A 23,577-nucleotide genomic window follows, 5' to 3' on the forward strand; every position below is an offset into this window, starting at 1 on the left:
GTCTAACATTTTAAAACAATTAATTTATTAATACATACATTATAAGAAATGACTACTTACATGATAGGCACAATGTATTAGTACACTTTTAAGAATTATGTTGTAAAATATTTAGTTATTTTTTTGTTGTACACTGGATTCTACTGTACACCATTCATAAAAATGTTCACATTTGTTTAAACAATCAAATATATTTTCTGTTACGTTTTCTTCGCACTTGAAGACTCAACACAAAATTTCGAATGCTGCCAACATTTCTTGTTTGGAAGGTTTAATATTGCCCTGATTTTATCAACTCATCATCGATATTGTCGCTAGTGCTTTAAATATGCTCCAAAATGTTGGAGTCACTCAGATATTCAGCTACTATGACATCATTATCAACTCCTAAAAATTCACCAAGAACAATTTTTCCACTGATCAAACCTTGCTTGGAAGTCTTCCCAAGATTGCTCAATGTCATGTAGTAGTTCATTCCTCTCACTACTGTTAATAGGTGTTTTAGCAAAACCTGCTTTTGCAAAATAATTCTTATTAGTGTGTCCATCACATCTTGACTCCACAGTTTTGCCAACTCTGATATGACATCTGCAAATCTATAACAGAATCTATAGGTTTGTTGGTTTTCTATTCTCAGTATAATTTTTGTCAGTATGCACCTTCAGTAGTTCATTGTTAAATCCTTGGCCCATTGGCTACAGTTTAGATGAGGTATTTGGAGGGATAAAAACAAGCTTCACACTTAAGTTTTGAAATTACTGAGTGAAGGTGGGCACACAGTTGTCAACAATGCGTTTTTCTGTTTTCTTTCGTCATCTTTCTATCAAAATTTAAAACCCAGTGCTCAAAAATTTCACTTGTCATCAAAGATTTTTTTGTTGTAGTTGTAGTCCAACTCTAACAACTTTATTCCTTTGAACGTCGGGGTTGTTTACTTTTGCCTATTACCAAAAGCTTCAGTTTTTCATTACTGGCCATATTTGCACTAACCAAGACTGTAATTCTCTCCTTACTATTCCTAGCACATAAACATTAGTGCATAATGGCCTTAGCTGCCATTGTGACATACAACCAGCACCTAAACATCTATCACTTTTAAAACTCAGTCTTATTTGGCAAACATTTAAAAAATAAATGTTTCATCAAATTGAATGTGTCTTTGGGCTCGTAGTCCTCCATAATTTTTTTCAAAACTGTTTATTTCCAATGGGTATAGACTTCTTCAATTGGAACTCCACGTTCATCAGAAATAACTTTTTTCGAGTAAGCCCATGACACTCCTTAAATTTATCCTGCCGACCAGGAACTGGTTTGGAATGTTTTAGGCTCCAGAGCAGATGCGTACTCCATAGCCTTTTCTTTTATTAATGGCCCTCATATTGGCACGATTTGGTTTCGAATCAACTTCATCCACTTAAAAACTGCATAATTTTGCACGTTTCTGACTGGATCCTGTTTCCTCAAACAATTTGAAAACTGAAACAGTTATTCAGAATGGTTAACACACTACTGGCAAGAATACCAAATTTTAAAACAATTTTTTTTTTTTTTTTTTGCCCGATCTACACTATTAAGCACTTCTACTCTTTTCACACTACACTCAAGGATTTCCTTGAGTGTAGTGTGAAAAGAGTAGAAGTGCTTAATACACTACACTCAAGGATTTCCTCTTAGACACTATAAGGTTACTTGCACAGCACCTAAAACAAAACTGATTTAGGGACCACTTGTACATACTATGTAAACAGACAAGTTAAATTTAATGAAAGTGTGGACGACCCATTTCTTTGAAACAAGAAATGAATTTCCAGGATGAAGGAAAATTGTTCTCTCCTAGTTCTCTAATAGGATGCTTTTATGCAGTAAACAGGTTGACCAGGGCCAATGTCCACTTCGGGAATATGCCTTAATCTTTGCCAGTGGCTGTGGACACACAGATAGCAGTTGACCAGTGTGACTTCTTTGTATAAGTTGTATAGGTTTTACTTCTTTTTTTTTTAGCCGTTTCCTCCTGCAAGGTTTTACAGGCACCACTAAATTGTAGAATGTTTTAGCTCTTAATTTGTGGAATTAATCCCTTTAGCTCTTAAAAGCTAAAGGGATTAATTCTTAACCATTTTAGCTCTTAATTCATGGTTTCTACAGCATAAGCTTTATCACCTAAAGGCCATAGGTGCAAACAGCGTACCCAGCTCTCTCGAAATCAGTTTGTTGTATGGAGATTTTCTTCATTATATGGAAACTATTTTCAATGTAATGACCAAGGGAAACCAAAAAATGTTCACTACATAGAAAAATTTGCTATTATCATCTTTGCGAGGTTCTGCTGTGTGCATGCGTGCGCACACATGCTCTTTTGTTCTTTACAGTTAATTATTTACAGTTATTTCATTTCCTTTGCATGAAAAGTATTTATTTATTTTTTAAAGGGTGAAGCAACATTTTTGGAATTTGATCAGAAACACTGTGTGTATATTTTTGAATGGAAAACAAGAATTGGTTGTTTCAACAGTGATGATTATATCAAACCCTCTACCACTTCATGTTCATTTGATGACCAAACTAGTGGAGTTAAATTTGATCTTTCTGCTTTAAGGAATCAATCTTTTTCATACAAGGTCAGTTAATGCTAATGTAATATAGAAATACTGTATTTATTACTTAATATTTAAAATTTTAATACATGAAATTTTATTCATATGCTTAAGAAAATTTGGAAATTGGCTACTTCTTATTTTATTGTGATTTTATAGCTATGCCATATAAAATGTCATTTGCAAAAAAGTTGGTTCAGCAAATAAAGCTTGAGTAGCAGAGCCTACTGACTACAATTTTACACGAAAGTTGTACTGCAAACAGAGCTTTCATGTATATATTACATAAAAATTTTGCCCTATATAGGGCGGGGTTGTTCTATTATTAATTGACTCATCGAAACAGCCAAAATAAGTAAAATTCATGTGAACCTATGTTCCTTCGTTAATAAAATAGTGACTTCATTTTTTTTTTTTTTTTTGTGCACTATTATTAGATAAAATAAAATAGCTTTATCAATTTTATGCATTTTATCTAGGATTTTATGGATACTGCAGTAGTGGAAGAGAATATCTTAATTTATGTAAAATATGAAAGAAAGGGGCCTCCGTATTTGGTGGTCAAGGGCTCGAACCCCTGTCTAATCAAGAAGCGTGTGCTATGCACTGCTGCTCCTGACTACAGAGGCGCCCTCTGATAAACATAACTGACAACTGTTTCAAGGCTTAGAGGGGAACAGGTATCCTGTTTGTTATCAGACACTCAGTCTAAAACACTGATGGATCCAATATCTTTCTATTACAGAAGATTTAGGAGAAGTCCGGTTGGCCTGCCTCCCTAAAATCTACTCATGTATACCTTCTCGATGGTAAGCCCTGTTACGTCACTTAGGTGGCGACGGACGTGTAGAGTGGTTCTCTTCAAGATGCCTGGTCAGCGTAAAGAGAAAAAGACCAAACCCTCCAGCATATGACAGCATGACAAAACAAATGGCCCTCAGTCCCCAGCGGCTTTCACTCCCCCTCTTACAGCAGCGAGAGGGTCAGAGTGGAAGCAGAGGGTGCTAAGAATCTCTGCGTACGACCAGGCTGCCATGCACGGAAACTGAACTTGGCCTGTTACAACGTAAGATCACTCATCAGTGAAGACAGGATATTAGAGCTGGAAAAGGAATTAGAATATGTGGATTGAAATATCATCGGTTTGGCTGAAACAACAACAAGAAATGAATCACTTATAAGTTCATCAAGTGGAAATCTGCTGTACACCAATGGAAACAGTGAAAGGAGTGAAGGTGGAGTTGGGTTTCTGGTCCATAAAGATTTAAAAACAACATTTTGGAATTCAAAAGTACATCACCAAGGGTATCAAGACTAATACTCAAGATTTCTAAGAGGTACAAGCTAAAGGTTATAATGATTTATGCACCAACATCGAACCGTGATGATGACGAGGTTGAAGAAATGTACGCCAAAATTGAGAGTCTTCTAGATGAGCAGAAAACCCACTACACTATTATTATGGGGGACTTTAATGCTAAGGTTGGAAAGAGACAACAGCACAGAAAGGGGAACTATAGAAAATTTTGGAATTGGTGAAAGAAATGAAAGAGGTGAAAGACTTGTGGAATTTGCAGAATCTCAAGAATTGTCAGTAATGATCACTTTTTTCAAGAAAAGCGTGAACAGAAAGTGGATATGGAAGAGTCCAAATGGATTAACAACTAATGAGATCGACTTAATCCTCACTAACAGAAGATATATTGTGAATGATGTTACCGTCCTGAATAAGGTAAATGTTGGAAGTGATCACAGAATGGAAAGATGTACATAGATATAGGAAAGAAAAGGAAAAAAACTGACTCGAGTAAATAATACAAAGGTCTTTGAGATAACAGAAGAGGAGAAAAAGCAGTATGTACTGGAACTTAAGAACAAGTTTGAGCTTCTGCGGACTGCTCAGGACCAAGATATCGACGAGGAATATTACAACTTTCTGAAAGTGATAAAGCCCAAGAAACCTATCGGGGAAAAGAAATCCAAAGAAGAAAAAATTAGTCAAGGAACACTTGTTATGATGAACCGAAAGCGAAAAATGAATAGCAAGATAAACACTGACAAGGAAAAAATTGAGTATACTGAGTTATGCAAAGCCATTAGAAAGAGTCTCAGAGAGGACATAAAAAGATTTAACACAAGAAAAGTAGAACAAGCATTAAGGGAAAACAAAGGATTTAAATCCATGAGCAGTAATACAGAAAGACAAATGATACTGAAACTGAAGAATAGCGATGGTTTACTTATAAGTAGCAGAGAAGGCATAATTCAAATAGCAGAAGACTACTATAGAGAATTATACAAGGAGCGAGGGAATGATGCCAGCAGTGGAGAAGATGGATTGCAAATTTGCAACACATACAACATACCCGATATTCTTCCTGATGAGGTAGAACATGCATTGATGAAAACGAAGAATCTGAAAGCCCCATGGGAAGATGAAGTTACTGTAGAGTTGTTAAAATTGGGAGGAAGAGACATAGCACAAAAACTGGCAAGGCTCTTCACAAAGTGCATTAGAAAAGGTGTGATGCCTAAGCAGTGGAATAATGCAATCATAGTTTTGCTGCATAAGAAAGGAGATAAATCAGAAATTGGAAATTATAGACCAATTAGCTTGTTATCCCACATCTACAAGTTGTTCACAAGGGTCATTACTAACAGATTAGAAAGAATACTTGATGAAAATCAGCCAAAAGAGCAAGCTGGCTTTAGAACCGGATTCTCAACTAAGGATCACCTTCACGTAATATCACAGCTAATGGAGAAAGCAAATGAATATAAAACACCATTATGCCTGGCATTTGTGGATTATGAAAAGGCATTTAACTCCATACAGCATAAGGCAATGTTTCGGGCACTGGAAAGACAAGGCATAGATACCCCACATATTATGATTTTGAAGAAAATATATGAGAAGGCTACATCCTTTATTAGACTAGACAAAGACAGTAGCAAATTTAAAATCGAGAAAGGAGTTCGACAAGGAGACACAATATCTCCGAAGCTGTTTACTGCTGCCCTTGAGGAAGCTTTCAGAAGATTAGACTGGTCGCAGAAAGGAGTGGGTGTGAACGGAGAGTACCTAAACCATTTACAATTTGCAGATGACATTGTGGTCAAAAGCCAACGATCCCAAAGAATTAGAGGAAAATCTTAATCAGTTATGCACAGTTAGTAAGGATTTTGGACTAAAGATGAATATGGCTAAAACAAAAGTAATGATGAACAAGTATGCCACAGGAAGGGATATAATGATTGAAGGAGCAGTAATTGAAAAGATGGAGTCATATGCTTATCTGGGACAAGTCATTAGCTGTAATAATGATAAATGGCTGGAAGTCAAGAGAAGAATAAATTTTGGATGGATAGCATTCAGGAAATATAGTCACATACTGAAGAGCAATATCCCAATTTGTCTAAAATAATGAACCAATGTATACTCCCCACCATGACTTATGGAAGTGAAACTTGGGCACTCACTAAAAGAATGGAAGAGAAGTTGAGAACTACACAGCGGAGAATGGAATGAATTATATTGGGAATCAGACTTCAGATAAGAAGAGAAACACATTGATTAGGCAGCAAACTCAAGTAAAGGACATTCTTTTCAAAACTAAAAAACTAAACTCGTCTTGGGCAGTACACAGCTTGAAGACATGATGACAGATGGACTAAGAAAATAACAGAATTGTACCCAAGGGGAGCTAGAAGAAAACCTGGAAGACAACAACGGAGATGGACAGATAAAGTTTGTGGGTAGTAAATGGATGGCCATTGCCCAAATGTGTGTCCTGTGGCACAATTTTAACTATCAGACACATTTTAATTGATTGTCCAGATTTTAGTAATATCCGTTTTACTGCTTTTAATCATCTGACTGAGCCGTATACACTCAGTCAGATTTTATCTGACAATGACAATGTGTCTGCTATTTTTAGATTTTTAAAATCAATAAATATTTTTGCTCGTTTATAAAATTTACATTTTTCTTATACCTCTTGACATGGTATAAGGTATGTTCGTGTCAGATGGCGCCTGAGATTTCTCCCATCTCCGCGTATGTTCGCTGTATCGAGGACAGTACACTGTCAAGCCAGAGACTTGAAAGTGTGTGGGTCATGTCTGTGCAGTGTGATCTGTTGTGCCCATTGTTTGTCCGGCTTATTGGCCGCCTGGCCCCTGGTGGGGCCCGACCTCTTGACATAGTGTATAGTGTATAGTGTATAGTGTTTTTAGGGTCTAACGGCACCAGGGGTTTCCCCCATCTCCGCGTAATATACATTGTGGTGTGATACAGAACACTGTAGAGGCCAGAGGTTTAAAAGTGTATGGATATTGTAGTGTGTAATGTTTTGTACCGTTGTTCATCTGGTCTTTTAGCCGTTGGGTCTCAAATGAGACCCACCGTTGCCCACACTATACCTCGTGGAGGCAGACCAGGTACACCAGTATTTTAGAAATTTACTATTTACTCTGGCAGGTCCTGCCACCTAATTTCCTGAGATTTCAGTGGCTAGGACCTAAAAAAAAAAAAAAAAAAAAGTGGAGGGGGAGGAGAAACGCTAGAAATTGGGTCAGACCGAAAGAGATATAAGTTATACGGGTTATAGTTCATTTATTATTATTATTATTATTTATTTATTATTTTTTTTTTTTTAAATTTTTGTGTGGGGCTTGTGTAGTTTTGGCAAGGGTCAAACGCTAGTCGCAAGATAGCTAGAGAGGGAAGGGAGACTGAAGACTGGGGGGTGAAAGACAGAAATATGGAGTCAATAGTGAAGATAACCCCAAAAGTCGGTGGGGCAGGCCCATGCCTCACCAGGTGAAGATAGGGGATGGCAGGGGGGAGGGTACAGAGTAACCATCCCCTGCCAAGGAAAGGGAAAGAAAGTGAACCGAGTGAGGGTACCCGGTTCAGATCGCCTAATGATGTTTCGGCAGCAAACTGCATAATGTCTTTGTCAGGTCTTCGTACGCCATTCCTGGGACATGTTGTTCCGTCCGTGTGAGTGGTCAAATCCAGATAATGACTCCAGTTTAAGCCAGTGGTCAGATCCAGGTTAAGTTAATGATTAGTTTTTCAGATTGTAGCTGTTAGGTTTTTGTTTGGTTGACACATCTAAGGATCTTTATTATGGATGATGAGTGGTTGTTTGTGGGAAAATTCCTGCTAAGGTTGTGGGTATGTTCTTCTTCTAGTAAAAAGATCCTGCGCAAACTGCGTTAAGGCTTTATAGTTGTCCTCGCTCTCCAGGAGATATTGTTCTTGGTTTATTGGTGAGAAACGTATTCTAGTTATTAAGAGGCAGCGGAGGTCTTCATATAGTTGGCAGTGGTGCATGAGGTGCTCCCACGTCTCTGGCTGTCCACAGTGGCAGAGAGGGGTGTCACTCAATCCGAAACTGGAGAGTTTTGCTCTTATTGCGCCATGTCCCGTGAGCAGGTAAGATGTCAGCAGACCCGGTGAAAACCAGTTTGGGCTTTGGGGAAACACTAGTTGATTATCCGGTATGAATCTTCGGGTGACTTCCCCTTTTGTCGAAGTCGTCCAGCGGGTTTGCCAGGCCTGCTGTAGGTGGGTGAGAAGGCGTTTTTTCTCTAGTTTACGATCGTTCGCCGGATCAGTTGTGTAGTCTAGGCAGGTGATTGATTTGCCTTTGGATAGTTGATAAAGCAACCCACAGCGGACGATCTCCAGGTCCAGGGGGAGAGCACCCAAGAGGACCTGGAGGGCGTGGGTGCTTACAGTACAGCAGGCTCTCGAGATTGTTAGTAGGACTGAACGTTGAATGGTCTCTAGCTTCCTTTTGTTAACTGCTGTTACCGCCTTGTGGAACCAGACTCCTGATGCGTATGTTATTGCTGGTAAGAAGACTGCCTTATAGAAGAGGGCTAGGGTCCTCTTCTTAAGTCCCCAGTCGCGACGAGTGACTCTAGCTATTAGTGCGGAGTATTTTTTGATTTTGCTTCTGAGGTAAGTAAGATGGGGTGTGAATGACAGATTTTTATCCAGCAGAATACCAAGATATTTAAGTTCAGTGGAAAGCTTAATTGTTGTTTCCTGAATCTTTATCTGGGGAGGCCTTCTGATATTGAGAGAACCTTTAAGTAGGATGGAGCAGGTTTTTGTTGGGGATATCTTTAAGTGGTTTTGGGTGGCCCAGTCTTGTAGGATATTTATAGCACGGTTTGCAGAGATCTCTAGTTGAGTTCTTGAGTCTGCCGCCAGCATCAGGATCAGGTCATCCGCATAGGCCTGCGATCGCACATTACCAAGGTCGAGGTTTAGAAAGCTGTCGAGCACCACGTTCCAGAGAAGTGGGCCAAGTACTGAGCCTTGTGGGCATCCTCTATAGACTGGTCGTGTGACTGAACAGTACGGAGCACTGACGGTTACTGTTCTGTTTGCAAGATAGGTTTTTATACAATTGTACAAATTAGCTGGTAGTTTTGCTTTCCGGAGTCTGCCAAGGACGCTTGGCCACCAGAGGGAGTCAAACGCCCCGGCAAAATCCACTGAAATGACAAGGAAGTATTTATGGCTGGTAGTGGTAGCTGCTTTGACGATATTCTCTAAGGCGTCCACCGTGGAGTATCCCCTTCTAAAGCCGTATTGGTTGTCAGAGTGAAGGCCAGCCTTGGAGTAATGAATTTCTATTCTGTTGCTTAGAAGATGTTCTAGGAGTTTGCTTAGTATGGATAGAAGAGCGATGGGCCGGTATGACTCCGGAAGGTCTTGTGGTTTTGTCGGATTCTTGAGAATAAGCCTTAATTTTGCAGATCTCCATACTACTGGGAAATGGCCTGCTTCAAGGCAATGGTTGAAGAGGTTTAGGATCTCATTTGGGATGGTTTCAACAGCCTTCTTTACGATCTCAGGCTCCAGCATATCTTCTCCTGGAGATTTCTTGTTTTTTATTTTTGCTGCAGCGGAGTCCAGTTCTTCCTTGGTGAAGCTGTCTTCCACTTGGGCCGTGGTGTATGTGCTGTTTTCCTCACATAGTAGTATTTGCTCTGGGGTACTTGGTGGCATGTGTTGATGGAACATGGCGTCAAGGATGTTATTTATAGATTCGGACCATGTCTTTGTATACGTGCCTTGTGGCGTCTTGGTGGCTGGGATGACTTCTCCCCTGGGGAGTTTGTTTGTGATTACTCTGTAAACCACTCCCCATGGAGCAGAATTTCCAACTGTGGAGACTAGGTGCTCCCAGGAGCGCTTTTTCCTTTGTTTAATCAGGGCTGTGTATTCGTTTCTTGCCGTTCGGTACTGCTGCTTGAGATACTCTACTTCCGCTTCTGGCCATGTCCGTCTTGCGCATTGAAAATTTTTCCGTCGGGTGTAAACCTCCCGTCGCAGTTGTTGGAGCTCTGGGCACCACCAAGGTACGGCTCCAAGAGAAGGTTTCTTCCGTTTAATAGAGTTAATTGAGCTGTCAGTGACTAGGCTTACAATTGCCTTTTGGTGCTGGTCTGGGTTCAGTCCAACTGTGCTGAGAGAGTGGGCGGCCATGATCAGTGAATCCTTAAATTCCTGCCAGTTTGCCTTGTCAATTGCAAATCTATGTAGAGTTTGCCTCATAATTGGTTGTCGGCTTACTGATCGGTGTAGTTGGAAAGTTATTACACGGTGGTCCGAAGTGGTCCAGCTTTCTCTAACTGTCCAGGATGAAAGGTGTTGTGCAACGGATCTTGTGGCCAGGGTGATATCAATTGTGGCTTCCCACATTGTACTAGAGAAGGTCGGTAGGTTATTTGGTTGGTTGAGAATTGAGAAAGAACTGTTTGAAAGATATTCTTCCAGTCTTTGTCCGTTGTTTGTGCCTCGTCTATCTTGAGTTTCACTGAACCACGCTGGCGACCTGCAGTTTACGTCGGCGGCAACGATGATTTTTGCATTTGGGAATTCCAGAGAGATGCTTTGTAAGTATCTAATAATCAGGAGAATATCCTCCCCCGGCCGCGAGTAGAGAGAAACTGCGTAAAATTCCCCCAAAGGGGTGATGATATGGGCACAGGCTGCCCAGGGAAGGCAGTAATGTGGTATTTTGGTAACAGTGAGATCAGAGTTTCTGACCAGAATAGCCGCCCATGGGGTCTCCCCGTCCACTTGAACGATCTTATAAGCCAACGGATACCCTCTGACTGCCTTACTATGCGAATATGGCTCTTGAAGAAAGAGGATATCGAGGTTCTCCTCATCTGCCTTTTTCCTCAACTGCGCTGCAACTGCTTTAGCTCGCTGGGCATTAATTTGTGCAAATTTTACAGTGGTAGTATTAAATGGTTTAAGGTAAGTCCCCATAATCGAGCCTTAGTTGGCATGTGCTCTTAGCTTTTGTGTAGACAGGGCATTTATTGTCCCGGATGGAATGATCTGCCTGCATTTTCATTGATTTGCAGTTTGCGCAAGTGGGTGGGTCTTCTTTTTTAGTGCACGAGTTAAAGTCGTGGCCTCTCTCAGCACAGTGTCCACATGTGGGTTGAGCTTGGGTACACGTGTGTGTCGTGTGTCCAAAACGACAACACTTGTAGCATTTGGGGACAGCCACATGCTCCTTGAAGCGGTGACTGCCCCAATTTATGAACACTCTATTTTGTTGACTTATTGTTCTCCAGGCTGCGGGGGAAAGCTCCACTACCCAGTTGGTAGAATTTCCCACTCTGGCATTTTTTTGGAATTTCGGGAAAACGAGGTCATTTGGTTCAACATCTGGGTGGTCCTGCTGGAGGTTTCTTCTGTATAGTTCATCCTGGAGCGTTGCTGGGGTTAGGTCCTTTTCGGTATCATAAATTATTATGCTGGGCCCCTTTCTTTTCGGGGGTGCAGCCTGTAGGCCAAGTGTTTGTATTTTGGGGTTACTAATGATTTTGTTAGCTTCTTCTTTCGTCTCAGTTTCAATGATGACACCAATATTGACCTAACTAATTAGGTCACTGAAAGTTTAAATTTTTTATAAATGACATGGTCTTGGCGCATTATAGCCTTAGTAGCTAATGCGCCAATAAAATCAAAACAAACAAACAAACAAACAAACAAGCCATTGCACAAAACAGAAGGAACTGGTAATTTGCTGGAGAGGCCTTCATCCTGCAGTGGATTGAAAATGGCAGATGATAAGCTGTGTGGTGCAGAGAAGCCCCAGATCTTTGCTGCACCAGCCAAAAATTTAAAAAGAAGAATGCCCGTTTGCTTTCCTCGTTATATAGGAATATGACCTATATGAGGAGGGAAATGGATAGGTATTTGTTATTTTTATTTTTTAGGAAAATTCTCAAAAGTTCAGTTGACATAATTTTCTTAAGCTGTGTCTCAACATGACAGTGAAAAATTCACCTTCATTCGCTTTACTTTCTCCCTCTCAGAGCCTCATAGACCTCAGACTCAGATACCCTTTAGGGAGTGCCTGAGTGAGGTCTTTTTTCTTTTTACTGAATAATTTTTTTTGTGGTTCTATTACCGATCAATTTGTAGCTGATGTAGGCTTCAGTACTTTTCATTGCTCTGTTAGACTGTTCAGTGCCATATTCATATTTGTCAACATCCTCCCCATGCTACAAGAGTCAGTTCATATGTAACATCTCTTTAATGACAATTGTGTTAGCATCATCTAGTTTTATATATTGCTAGTATAGATATTGAGACATAAACTTACTAAAATAAAAGCTTCTGTCTATTACAGATCTGATGTCATGAACAGTCAAACTGATGTATAGTTCTACAGTTGTCAGTGATAGTGTTCTTTTTTGAGTTAGGAGAAAACTCAGCTTCCAAATTCATGAAAAATTGAGGAAAGTATCTCAACAAGACGCTATGATATTAGTGGTGTTCATAGGTAGCTTGTACTTTTAAAAAGAGGAGTCACTAACTTTTGTGACCAGCCAAAGAGCGAAAGACCAAAGTCAGTTTGCATCAAAGAAAACACTAATAGTTTGGATGAAATGATTCAAAAAGAGGAGACAGTATAACCACAATGCAATAATGTAAACACTGGGATGTTCAAAGAATATTAACTGTTTTAGACATTGAATTATATGAAACATATGTTGCAAATAGATATCCAAGCAGTTAGCAAGTAAAATGAAATTTTCTATGCAGGAGTGCAATAACTTTCAAATATATATAAAGCAATATCCCACATTATAACAATATCCCACATCTGATAACAATAACAAGGTGGACACATACACAAGTGTATGATTCCTTTACCTCCACTTTTGAAGGGAAAGGAATCATACAGAGAATTAGGACAACCGAGATGAGCAATGGTTGAGGCAATGGTTTCTCTGGCTTAAAATCTCTTTATTTCATTCTGTCAAATTCATCTGTTGCCCCATCATTCTCTTAACTCTGCTAATTCCGTAAAACTTTTGACTGACTTCCTTTCCTAATAATGAGGAAATTTTCCTTGGATTTTAACATTCACAACTTCATCTGGCATCCATTTTCTAGTCACACAGACCCAGCTGGTTGCTGAGACTTTTGCAATTAATGCCCTCTCACAGATTGTTCTTTTTCTTAACAGAATATTAGTCAATCCTAACCACACATGCAACACTCTTGATCGTTTTCTAATGAAAATCTTTCAAATATAGTCAAGGTGAGTGGTCCTCTAGGCACCTCAGGCCACACCTTAGTGATGGTCTCTTCTCCAGTGGACCCTTTCTGTTTTGGCCTTGGCTTGTTTGGCATTACAAGAATGCAGAATGGGATTATCAGGAGATTTCTGTCCTTTACCTTGGTTGGATTGCCGTTTTAAATATTCTGATGTCAATGTTTGCTCAGATCATGTCAATGAAATTATTCTTGTAGAACAAAATCCTTTATTCCATAGTCCACCTTAAAATCTCATCCTTTATCTAAATCTTGGTTTTCTAATAAATGTGCAATGGGTGTTCGAGATAATAATGCTGCATGTCACAACTTGTTCTCATTCAAATCGCCATGTTTATATCTTCTTCAAGAAGAGTGTTTCCATTTACAATGGGTTTCCTCAGCCTACAAATTATTTCTTGTTAGGAATTTTTTCCCGACATAAAGTGTGGTTCAAGGTGTCTTGGTCGGTTAAGCCTTGGGCTGTCATGCATTCCCGTACTCGATCCATCCATTTCCTCCTAGGTCTTCCTCTTCTCCTTCTTTCAGGAGGTATCCATTCCAGGATAGCCTTTGGATATCTGTTTTCTTGCATCCGTTTTACATGTCCATACCATGTTAGATGCTTTTCTTTGATGGTGTCAATAATAGTCTTTTTCACTTCCATTTTTTCCCTTATGTCTTGTGCGCCTCCGTAGCCAGGTGGGAAGGAGCAGCAGTGCGTAGCACACGCTTCTTGATTAGACCGGGGTTCGAGCCCGTCACCACCAAATACGGAGGATGCGGAAAGGTCAAGGGAATGACCACCGCATATTCCTGGAGCAATATGGCCTTAGTTGCTAATGCTCCTAAAAAAAAAAAAACCAAATAACCCTTATGTCTTCATTTCGTTTTCTGTCTCTTCTAGAAGTTCCTGCTGAGCGTCTCCAAAAATCCATTTCTGTGGAGAGCAATTTGTTTTCCGCTCGCCTATTCAATGTCCATGTTTCTGCTCCATACAATAGAAGACTTTGTACAATCGTTTGAAATATAAGTTTCTTTGTTTTATTTAGGATATTTTTGCTCCACAGAACAGAGTTTAACATGCCGATAGCCTTTCTGCCATCTGTAATTCTCTTTTTGATCTCTGCTTGGGATGATCCATCACTTTGTAAGATTGATCCCAAATATTTGAATTTATCGACTTGTTTGATTTTAAAACCTGCAATATTTAGAACATGTCCTGGCCCTGAAGACAACATTTCAGTTTTGCTAAAATTGATTTTTAGACCCCATTGTTTATGTTCCTCAAACAATTGACGACATGCATACTTTGCATCTTCTAAGTCTTGTGCTATCACCACCTGATCATCTGCAAAAAGTAAATTGTGAATATAGGTGTTCTTATTAATCGGCAATCCCATTTTATTACATTTTTTTGACCAGGATCTTAGGCAGATGTCGATATAAATTTTGAAAAGTGTTGGTGACATGCAACAATCTTGTAATAAGCCTTTTGAAGTGTGGAATTCAGGTGACAAAGCTGATCCCACTTTAATTCTGCATCTATTATTCCTGTAAATTGCCTTAATAATGTTAATCAGTTGTCCATCAATATTTGCCTCTTTCAGTGCTTCCCATAAGAGTTTTCTTGGAACACTGTCATATGTTTTTTCAAGGTCAATGAAAATCATAAAGTTTTTTTCCTTTTGATTGGCATTTTTCAAGGATCTCTCGTGTTGTTGAGATATGATCTATACATGACCTCCCAGTTGAAAAACCACTTTGTTCTTCTGGGACCTCGATTCAGGCTTCTAAATGGTTCCTGATCCATTTTCCAAGGATCTTTAACAGCGGATTCAGGATGCATATTCCTCTGTAATTTGAACAGCTTTTCCGATCGCCCTTCTTATAAATTGATGTAATATATCCTTTTATCATTTCTTTTGGTATTTCTTCTCCTCTCAGTATACTATTTAACAGTTTTTGTATCAGAACAGCCCCTCCTCTTCCTCCATATTTCAGAAGTTCCATGTAAACTCCTCCAGGTCCAGGTGATTTGCCATTCCTTCCTTCCTTTAGCAGGAGTTCCACTTCCCTAACAGAAACTTTTAAGCCCGAGTCTTCTACACCAAAATCCTCCATCGTCTTGAACTCTTCCCGGTCTTCTTTTAAAAGTCCTTCATAGTACTCCGCCCAGTCTTTCAAAGGTATTAATTGCAAACCAGCATTGTGTTTATTCTGTTTTCTCAAGTCTTTAAGGACCTTCCACGATTCCGCTGATTGCTTGAAGCCCAATTTGCTATTAATAGTTGCGCATTTCCTTTCCTATTCTTCATTTTTTGCCTCTACTACCAACCGATTGGCTATTTTCTTTTTTTCAACATAAATGTTCCTATATGCATCATTCCTATCACCCAGCCATTTCTGATATGCAAGTTTCTTTTCCTCTACAGCAGCTCTTACTTTCTCTGTAATCCAGGTCTTTTTTGGTCCTTGGCTCTTCTTTTTGCCTAGGATTTCATGAGCTATTTTTTTAACAGTATTTTTTAAATATTCGTAGATTTCTTCAGTATTACCTTTTATCTCTATGTTAATTGCAGCATCCAGTCTTTGGGTGAAGTTGTTTCTAATGCTGTCGTCCTGGAGTAGGCCAATGTTAAATTGATCCACTTGTAGCATTTCTCCTTCCCTGCATTGTTGGTTGTCCACACATATTTTCTTAATCCAGTTCCACCTCAGGTTGTTTTAACAAGAAAATGGTCAGATCCACATTCAGCTCCTCTATAAACTCTGACATCTTTCAATACATATGTCCCTGAATGTTTTGAAATAATGTAATCTATAACTGATCTAATTTGTCTTGTCTCCTGTGACCAAGTATATTTATGGATATTATTGTGTTGGAAAAATGTGTTGTTTATTCTCAAGTCGAACTGTTCACAAAAATTGCATAGTCTATCTCCGTTGTCATTCCTCTCTTTCTCTCCAAATTTTCCAATAACTTTGCTATTTTGTTCAGTTCCTACTCTTGCATTGAAATCTCCCATTAGAAATATCTCTTTTTTCTATTAGTTCTCTCAGATCCTCCCAAAATTCATCTTTCAAGGTATTGGCTGTGTCATTAGTCGGGGCATATATTCCCAAAATACATATTTCTTTCCCCTGTATTTTCAGTTCCAATGAGATCATTCTTTCATTAATAAATTGCCAGTTTTTGATGTTGTGTCTCAATTTCTTTTTAACAGCAATAAAAACTCCTGCTCTTGCTCTTTCACTCTTATCAACTCCACTCCAAAAATGGTAGTATTCTCCCATTATTTCCTCTCCACATCCCTTTTTCTTTGTCTCTGATAACACGACGATGTCTAACTTGAATTTTTGCAGTTCATCCGAAAGAAAGTTTCTTTTAGTTGCAAGGCCTTGAATATTCCAGCATCCCAAAATCATAGTCTTCCGTTTGCCGAGTCGTTTCCAAAAGTGCAGTCCATTTTCATTTTCACTTGTAGGTCGTTTAGCATTTGTGTATTTTTTACACTGAATGAGGAGCTAGCCCATTGCAGCAACCCCCAACCTGGAGCGCCGGGGCATCTCTCTTAGTCTGGCCCCTACCCTTTGACCTGTCAGGCTTGGGAGGCCCTACCAGTAGCTAAGCTACTGCTGACTTAGCTCTCCGGGTCAGGTATGTTCGTGTCAGACGGCACCTGAGATTTCTCCCATCTCTGCTCAAGCTCAAGCTCTCCGGGTCATTGGGACACGCAAGCCCCCCCCCCACCATGACAAGGTGGAGAATACCATGTTTATATGCCTACACTAAAGTTCACAACAATAGCTAAACAGTTATTCATCAGCTCAAACTAGATTTTGAGCAGGCTAAGAGTAGAAAACTTGTTTCTTGTCCAAATGGTAGTTGAAAATTCTGGTCTCTTGCGAAAGCTCTTGGCTACACCTTTTGCTGATATGTATTCCCACCTCTTAAGATCTGATGGTTCTACTATCTCCTCAGCTAAAGATAAAAGCTAACTTACTTGCATCCTACTTTTTCCTTGTAGCTGTTGTATTTTGGTAATCTTGGTAAGCCACCTTCTACCACTCCCAGTATACTCCACTTGATGCCATGTGGTCTTCATCAAAAGGATATCAGAGAAATTTTGAACACTTGATGCCAAGAAAGTTGAGATCCTGATGGGTTTTTTTCACTTGTTCTCAAAACTTGTGTTCCTGAGCTTATTCTTGTTCTTTGTCACCTTTTTACATTTTTTTTATTGCATTGATGTTTTTCCTTATGTGTGGAAATTTGCTTTTTAATTATTCCTTGCCCGGAATATGGTTTTAGATGAGTTTTTACATCAGGAAATTGAGTTAGTTGGTTATGCGGCGGCATCTTGTGATCCCAGTTTATGGAAATTCCAGACTAGAAATAGAAGGCAGAGCTTCTGTTGCTTTAGAAAAACTTCTTAATTGGAGCAAAATATATAAATTGCAGATATCTTCCCAGAAAACGACTTATGCTGCTAAAAGTTAAGCATGAACAGAAATCCAACAGTAACAGAGCATGTTACTGCTGTGAAGTATTTTGGATTGTACCTGGACGAGTGATTGGTTTTCACTGAACATCTTAACTGCCTTAAGAATAAAATACGGCTATTGTATTCCAAGCTGAGAAGAGTTGTTATGGTAAATTGGGGAATCAAGGGCATATCTTTAAGTTTGCTATATGAATGTATCTTTGCCCCCATCATTATCTGTGCTTCTGGTCTTGGGTGAATAAAATTACTAATTCTGTAGTCCAAAAACATTTCAAGCTCAATAGTTCTCTCAGCTGGGTATACCAGAATGTGTAGAACTGCATCTACTGATGCACTTCAAGTGATGGCTCAACAACTTCCTGCCCGATCTTCAGGTCACACTGTATGGGCTTATATATTTTGTTAAAAATAATATACATGAGAGTATTAATGGAATTTTGGCTTGTTCTGATTCTCAGAAAGAATATTCAAAATTTTGATGTAAAGTTAGAAAATTTAGAATTGTAGGGGAATTATATGCATTTTGGCAGAACAGGTGGGAGAACTCTGTTAAGGGTAGACAAGCATATGTATTTTTGCCTTGGGTAAATATTATTAATAATAAAAAGAAACCCTGGCTGCAGTTTGGCCTGGGTATGGCATTCTTGTTGACTGGACATGATTTAGCTCATAGATTATATTAACTGGGATTGTCAAATAGCTGCCTATGCACCTGTGCTGAAAATGAAATTTCAAGTCATATAATGATGCATCGCAACATTTATTTGGATTTAAGATTTGAGGTTGAGAGAGCTGTTGGAGCCTCTTTGAATGACCGTCTCTCAATGATGTTTAGTGATAGGTGACTGTTTGACTACTTAAATGATTTTGTTAATAGTTTTTTTGACAGGACCTGTTTATGAATTAGCTAGATAGTAGAGCCCACCTCTCAATAGCAGGGATGGAAACCCGATTCACTGGGAAGGGAGGAACTGTGCTTTGAGCCTTATGCCCTTTCTTAAATTGGGGTTGTGGCAAAAGTACTTTTTTTTTTTTTTAATTTTATTAATTTCATTTTGAATTTTTAATTGAATAATAGCTTCATATGGCCTATGTAAGTTATGATTAATGTCATATATGTACTGTCCAGGGACTGACTACTTTAAATGAATGAATGTGTCTAGCATAGAGGTCTTTTTAACAAACTTCCATCTTGTGGATTGCTGACCTTTTTTTTCTTCAATTTAATTATCCCGTTTTCTCTCTGCAAGTGATGGTAGACTGTTCTCTGGCTTCTAACTTCTTCACTAATGCTGGTGTTTTTCAAGGGTTAGTTCTTTTCCTCTTGTATATTAATGACCTTCCACTGAGTGGAAACTTATCCATAGTTTTGCTGATGATTGCACATTGCATTCTGTGTTTCAGTTTGTAAAACCTTGCCTTTCACAACCAGCTTCAACTTCTTGAATATCACCACCAGTTCCTTAAATGCTGATCTCCAAGTAATCCTCTAATGGGACAAAGATAACTTAGATATCAATCCTTCTAAAATGCAGTTCTGTCATCTTTCATAAAGGATTCTACTGCTCCTGTGCTTATCTTTGATGTTCTTCAGATTCCTAGACAAGATCACATATCTCTATTAGGGTTTACCCCAACTTCTATTCTGTCTTGGCATCAAAAATATTGCTTAAATGCTGATCTCCAGGAAATTCTCTAATGGAGGGAAAAAGCTAGTTTATTTCTAGTTTAAAACTATAAATTAAAATTTAAAACTAGTCCTTCTGAAACTGAATTCTGTATTATTTTTATTTAAAAAAAAAAAAAAAAAAAAAAAAAGAGTACTGCTATGCTCATCTTCAATGATACTGCAATTTCTAGACAAGATCACATATATCTATTAGGGATTACCCTAACAAAAAAAAAACGATTAAGTTTTCTCATTTATTCTTGGCTTACTTTTCTTGTAAGCAACTGTTCACTCTGTACAAATCTCAAATCTGCCTTGGCACAATATTCCCAAAGATTTGCACCCAAAACCTCTTTCAAACTTATAGACCCCATTCAAAAGAGGGTAGTCAAGTTAATTAATGACCCATCTCTGCAAAGTCTCTCCACTCTTTGTCTCATAGACACTCTGTTTCTGCTCTGTAGTTTTTATAGATACTTCCATGGGTGATGTTCTTCTGAATTGGCTTCTGCAATTCTCTCTCTCTCTCTCTCTCTCTCTCTCTCTCTCTCTCTCTCTCTCTCTCTCTCTCTCTCTCACACACACACACACACACACAAAATAGTCTGAACACTTTCCACAACCAGTCAACATCTGTTTACTGCCCAACTTACAGAACCATTTCTTTCTTATTTATCCCTTCAACTTTAGATTTCTGGAACAAGCTTCTTTCCTGTGTATTTCCTGAAAATGGCAGTCTACAGAAATTCAAGTCTAATGTTAACAAGTTTCTTCTCTACTCCCAACCTTTAACTCATGCATGGTACTAGATACTGTAGGTTCTAATACTTTTTCTGTTTGGGGATTTAATAAAAAAAAAAAAAAAAAAACCATGTTCATTCATACATAGAGCATAGCACTTCATACTAATGCTTTATTCGTTAAAATACTTCTTTATATTATATGTATACAGTTTTTTAATTAAAACATTTTTTAATTAAATTTATTTATTTTATTATTTTATTTTTTCAGGTTTTAGATGAGGATGGCACATTTTTCCTTAATGTTTGTGGACCAATTCCCTCAGAAACAAAGGAATGTCATTCGGCTGGTGTTTGTTTACGACATCCAGAAAGAGGAGAAGAAAACTTTGGTGATGCTGATAGTATCACTTTCTCGTATGATGGATTAAACTTGAAGCTTTTGTACAGTAATGGTGGTGAATGCCCATTAAGTGGTATTTACACATTCTTTCTAAAATATATTAATTCTTTTAGAAAAAAAATTTTACATTTCATGTTTATATTAACTAAAATGAACTAATATAAATTTTGGTGTGGTGATATACATTGAGATAGCTTTGCATTCAAAATGCTTCCTCTGTGACTACATGTGTGGTGGGTCCCTCTACTTCATTCACTATCTATAAGGGTAGAACTTTGCACTACAGCAGTTGGTAGCCTAATGTTCTGTGTGAAGAATGAGCCTGAGACATTCAAACACCTTCGTTTTGGTGTTCCTGTATATCCATGTTGCGTAGATAAAGAATTTGCATTCTTAGCATCAGTAGAGGCACATTATGCAAGAAAGCAAGCTTATACAGCATCAGCCAAAAAAAACTTCCCATTTCACCCATCCATTCGTTCCAAATGTTTGTCTAGTTCTGCCTTGAATATATTTAAGTTATCAACTTCCACAACGACAAATAGAAGTTTGTTCCAGTAATAAACTACCCACTGGCTAAAGGCAAATTTCCGCACATCTGTTTGAACTGCCTTTCCTCAATTTCAGTTTATGCCCCCTCAGGCTTGTAATATCAGCAAGAGGAAGAATCCCATCAGTATTGAGTGTGCTCAATCCATTCAAGGCCTTATACACCTCAATCATATCGCCTGCAGGTGCCTAGTCTTCAGAAGCTGCAATTTGCAGAAATTAAGCCTTTCTTCGTAAGAGCACCCCTTTGTTTCCCTCACCAATCTTGTTGCCCTTCTTTGTACTCGTTCTAGCAACACTACGTCCTTCCAAAAATGAGACTTCCAGACTGTACGCAGTACTCAAGATGTAGCCTGACCATTGCCTTATACAAGGGATAATCACCTCCTTATCCCTGCTAGCAAAATTCCTGTATATCATTGACAAGACACCATGAGCTATTCTTGAAGCCTGTTTGCACTGCTCAGAAAACTACATATCTGACTGTACAATTACTCCTAGATCCTTTTCATTCTCCACTACCCCGAGTGCAGTACCGCCTAGTTGGTACATTTCTCTAGGGTTACTGCTACCTATATGCAGTACTTTGCATTTCTCAAATGATAAATTTCAGTCGTCACTTTTCAGCCCATCTACTCGACTGTTTCAGATCCTGTTGCAGCTGCATAGTGTCATTCTATTATTAACAACCCTGCCAACCTTTGTATCATCTGCAAACTTGGACATTAAGCCTGATATACCTTCATCAATATCATTGATAAATATACAAAACAACAATGGGCTGAACCTCGAGGAACACCACTAATGATATTAGCCCACATAGAGCAGTATCCATTAGTTACCACTCTGTCTTCTCCCACTCAACCATCCTTTTATCCATTGTAGCAACTTCTCCTTAATGCCATACTGCTGCAATTTGTACAGTAGTCTTCCATGTGCAACAGTATCAAAAGTTTTCCTGAAATCCAAGTATATGATATCAAAATTATTTTTTGCCTCCAGTTCCTTGTGACCACATCATAATAACCTATCAAATTTGTCAGACAAGACCTCCTCCTTGACAAACCCATGCTGTGTCTGAATTAGTACTGCTGTCTTGTCTAGATGATCCTGCAATGCTTCTTTAACCAGTGACTCCATAATTTTTCCCTGGAACTGAAGTCAGACTAATAGGTCTGTAATTACTTGTGTCACCCTTTGATCCCCCTTTGTGAATTGGAGATACATTTGGACATCTCTAATCTGTGAGTACTTCCCCCGAGTCCAAGGATGCTCTCATAATTATGGCTAAGGGTTTGCTTACTTCCTTTGCTGCCTCCTTTAATATAACCGGATAGATACCATCCACCCTAGGAGCCTTTCTTGTGTTTAACTTCAACAATTTATCCTCCACTTTGCTCTCAATTATTACAAAAGCATTTAACCCCCCTCTTAGAGTTTGGTAAACATCTGGCCCTCTCCTCCTTGAATAAATCCTCATGTGTGAATGTAGATGCAAAATACTCATTTAGTTCGCCAGCTATCTGAGCATGATCATCTACCATCATATCATTGATATCAAGTGAAACAATCTAATTCATCCCCTTTCTTTTAGAGTTTATATAAGTAAAGAAGCCTTTGCTGTTTTTCTTTGCATTCTTTGCCAAAGATTTTTAATAATCTGCCTTTGCGTGCCTAACCTCTTTTGTGACTTGATTACAGATTAGCTTGTATCTGCCATAGGCTTCAGTGTCACCTGACAATTTATGTGCATCCCATGCAATTTTCTTTTCTGCCATGAGTCTCATTAATTAATCTGGCATCCATTTTGGCCTAAACCTAGAGCAGTATTTCTTAGTTGGAACAAAAATCCTAGTAGCTTCCAAAATGACTTCCTTGAACTTCCATTTAGAATTTGCTGTTGATAACATCAGTTGGGGCCACTGTATAGAACTTAGAAAATCTCTGAGACCACTGTAGTCACCTTTAGGAAAGCAAAAACCCTCCCTTTACCCCTGATGGTAGTTACATCTTTAAGTAAATCCCACATCAGCACGCTGTGATCACTGCTTCCTAGTGGTTCCTTTATCTGTAAATTCTTAATGCATGAATAATCTCTGCTGATAATCAGATCAAGAGTGTTACTCCCTCTTTTTGCTTCTCTAACATACTGCTGAATACAATCATCCAATAACTAAAAAAGCCTAGCTAGTGTGCGAGTGACCAATCCACAAGTTCCAGTCAATATCTGGGAAGTTAAAATCCCCCATTATAAGACACTCTGATTTACCGGCCCACTCTATTTCTCTGTATAATTGTTTATTGTGCTTATCAGAGTCATTAGGCCTATAACAAACTCCTATCCTCATCTTTGCTTTCCCAGTGCTTATGTCACACCAAACTGACTCAACATTGCACTGTCCATCTATGTCAACTTAATGTACTTCCTTAGATTTTATGTGTTTCTTAACTAACAGCATAACCCCTCCTCCCTTCCTTCCTGAGGGCTGATGACCCTCCTATGTGTGAGTCCTGTGGCAC

The 23,577-nt window shown here is 38.8% G+C and overlaps 1 protein-coding gene across 3 annotated transcripts in view; it reads left to right on the plus strand.

Annotated features, from left to right (window-relative positions):
• The window catches only part of Lerp (lysosomal enzyme receptor protein), a 441,548-nt gene that overhangs the window by 284,841 nt on the left and 133,130 nt on the right, over positions 1 to 23,577 (plus strand). For all 3 annotated transcript variants that reach the window (XM_090379899.1, XM_090379900.1, XM_090379901.1), the window contains exons 30-31: positions 2,430 to 2,618; positions 20,377 to 20,581. In XM_090379899.1, coding sequence (XP_090236025.1) covers positions 2,430 to 2,618; positions 20,377 to 20,581 — 394 coding nt within the window. The remainder of the gene's footprint in view (positions 1 to 2,429; positions 2,619 to 20,376; positions 20,582 to 23,577) is intronic.

This window comes from Mastigoproctus giganteus, chromosome 8 (genome assembly GCF_048544385.1).
Source record: "Mastigoproctus giganteus isolate SK-2022 chromosome 8, ASM4854438v1, whole genome shotgun sequence".
Classification (NCBI taxonomy): Eukaryota; Metazoa; Arthropoda; class Arachnida; order Uropygi; family Thelyphonidae; genus Mastigoproctus; species Mastigoproctus giganteus.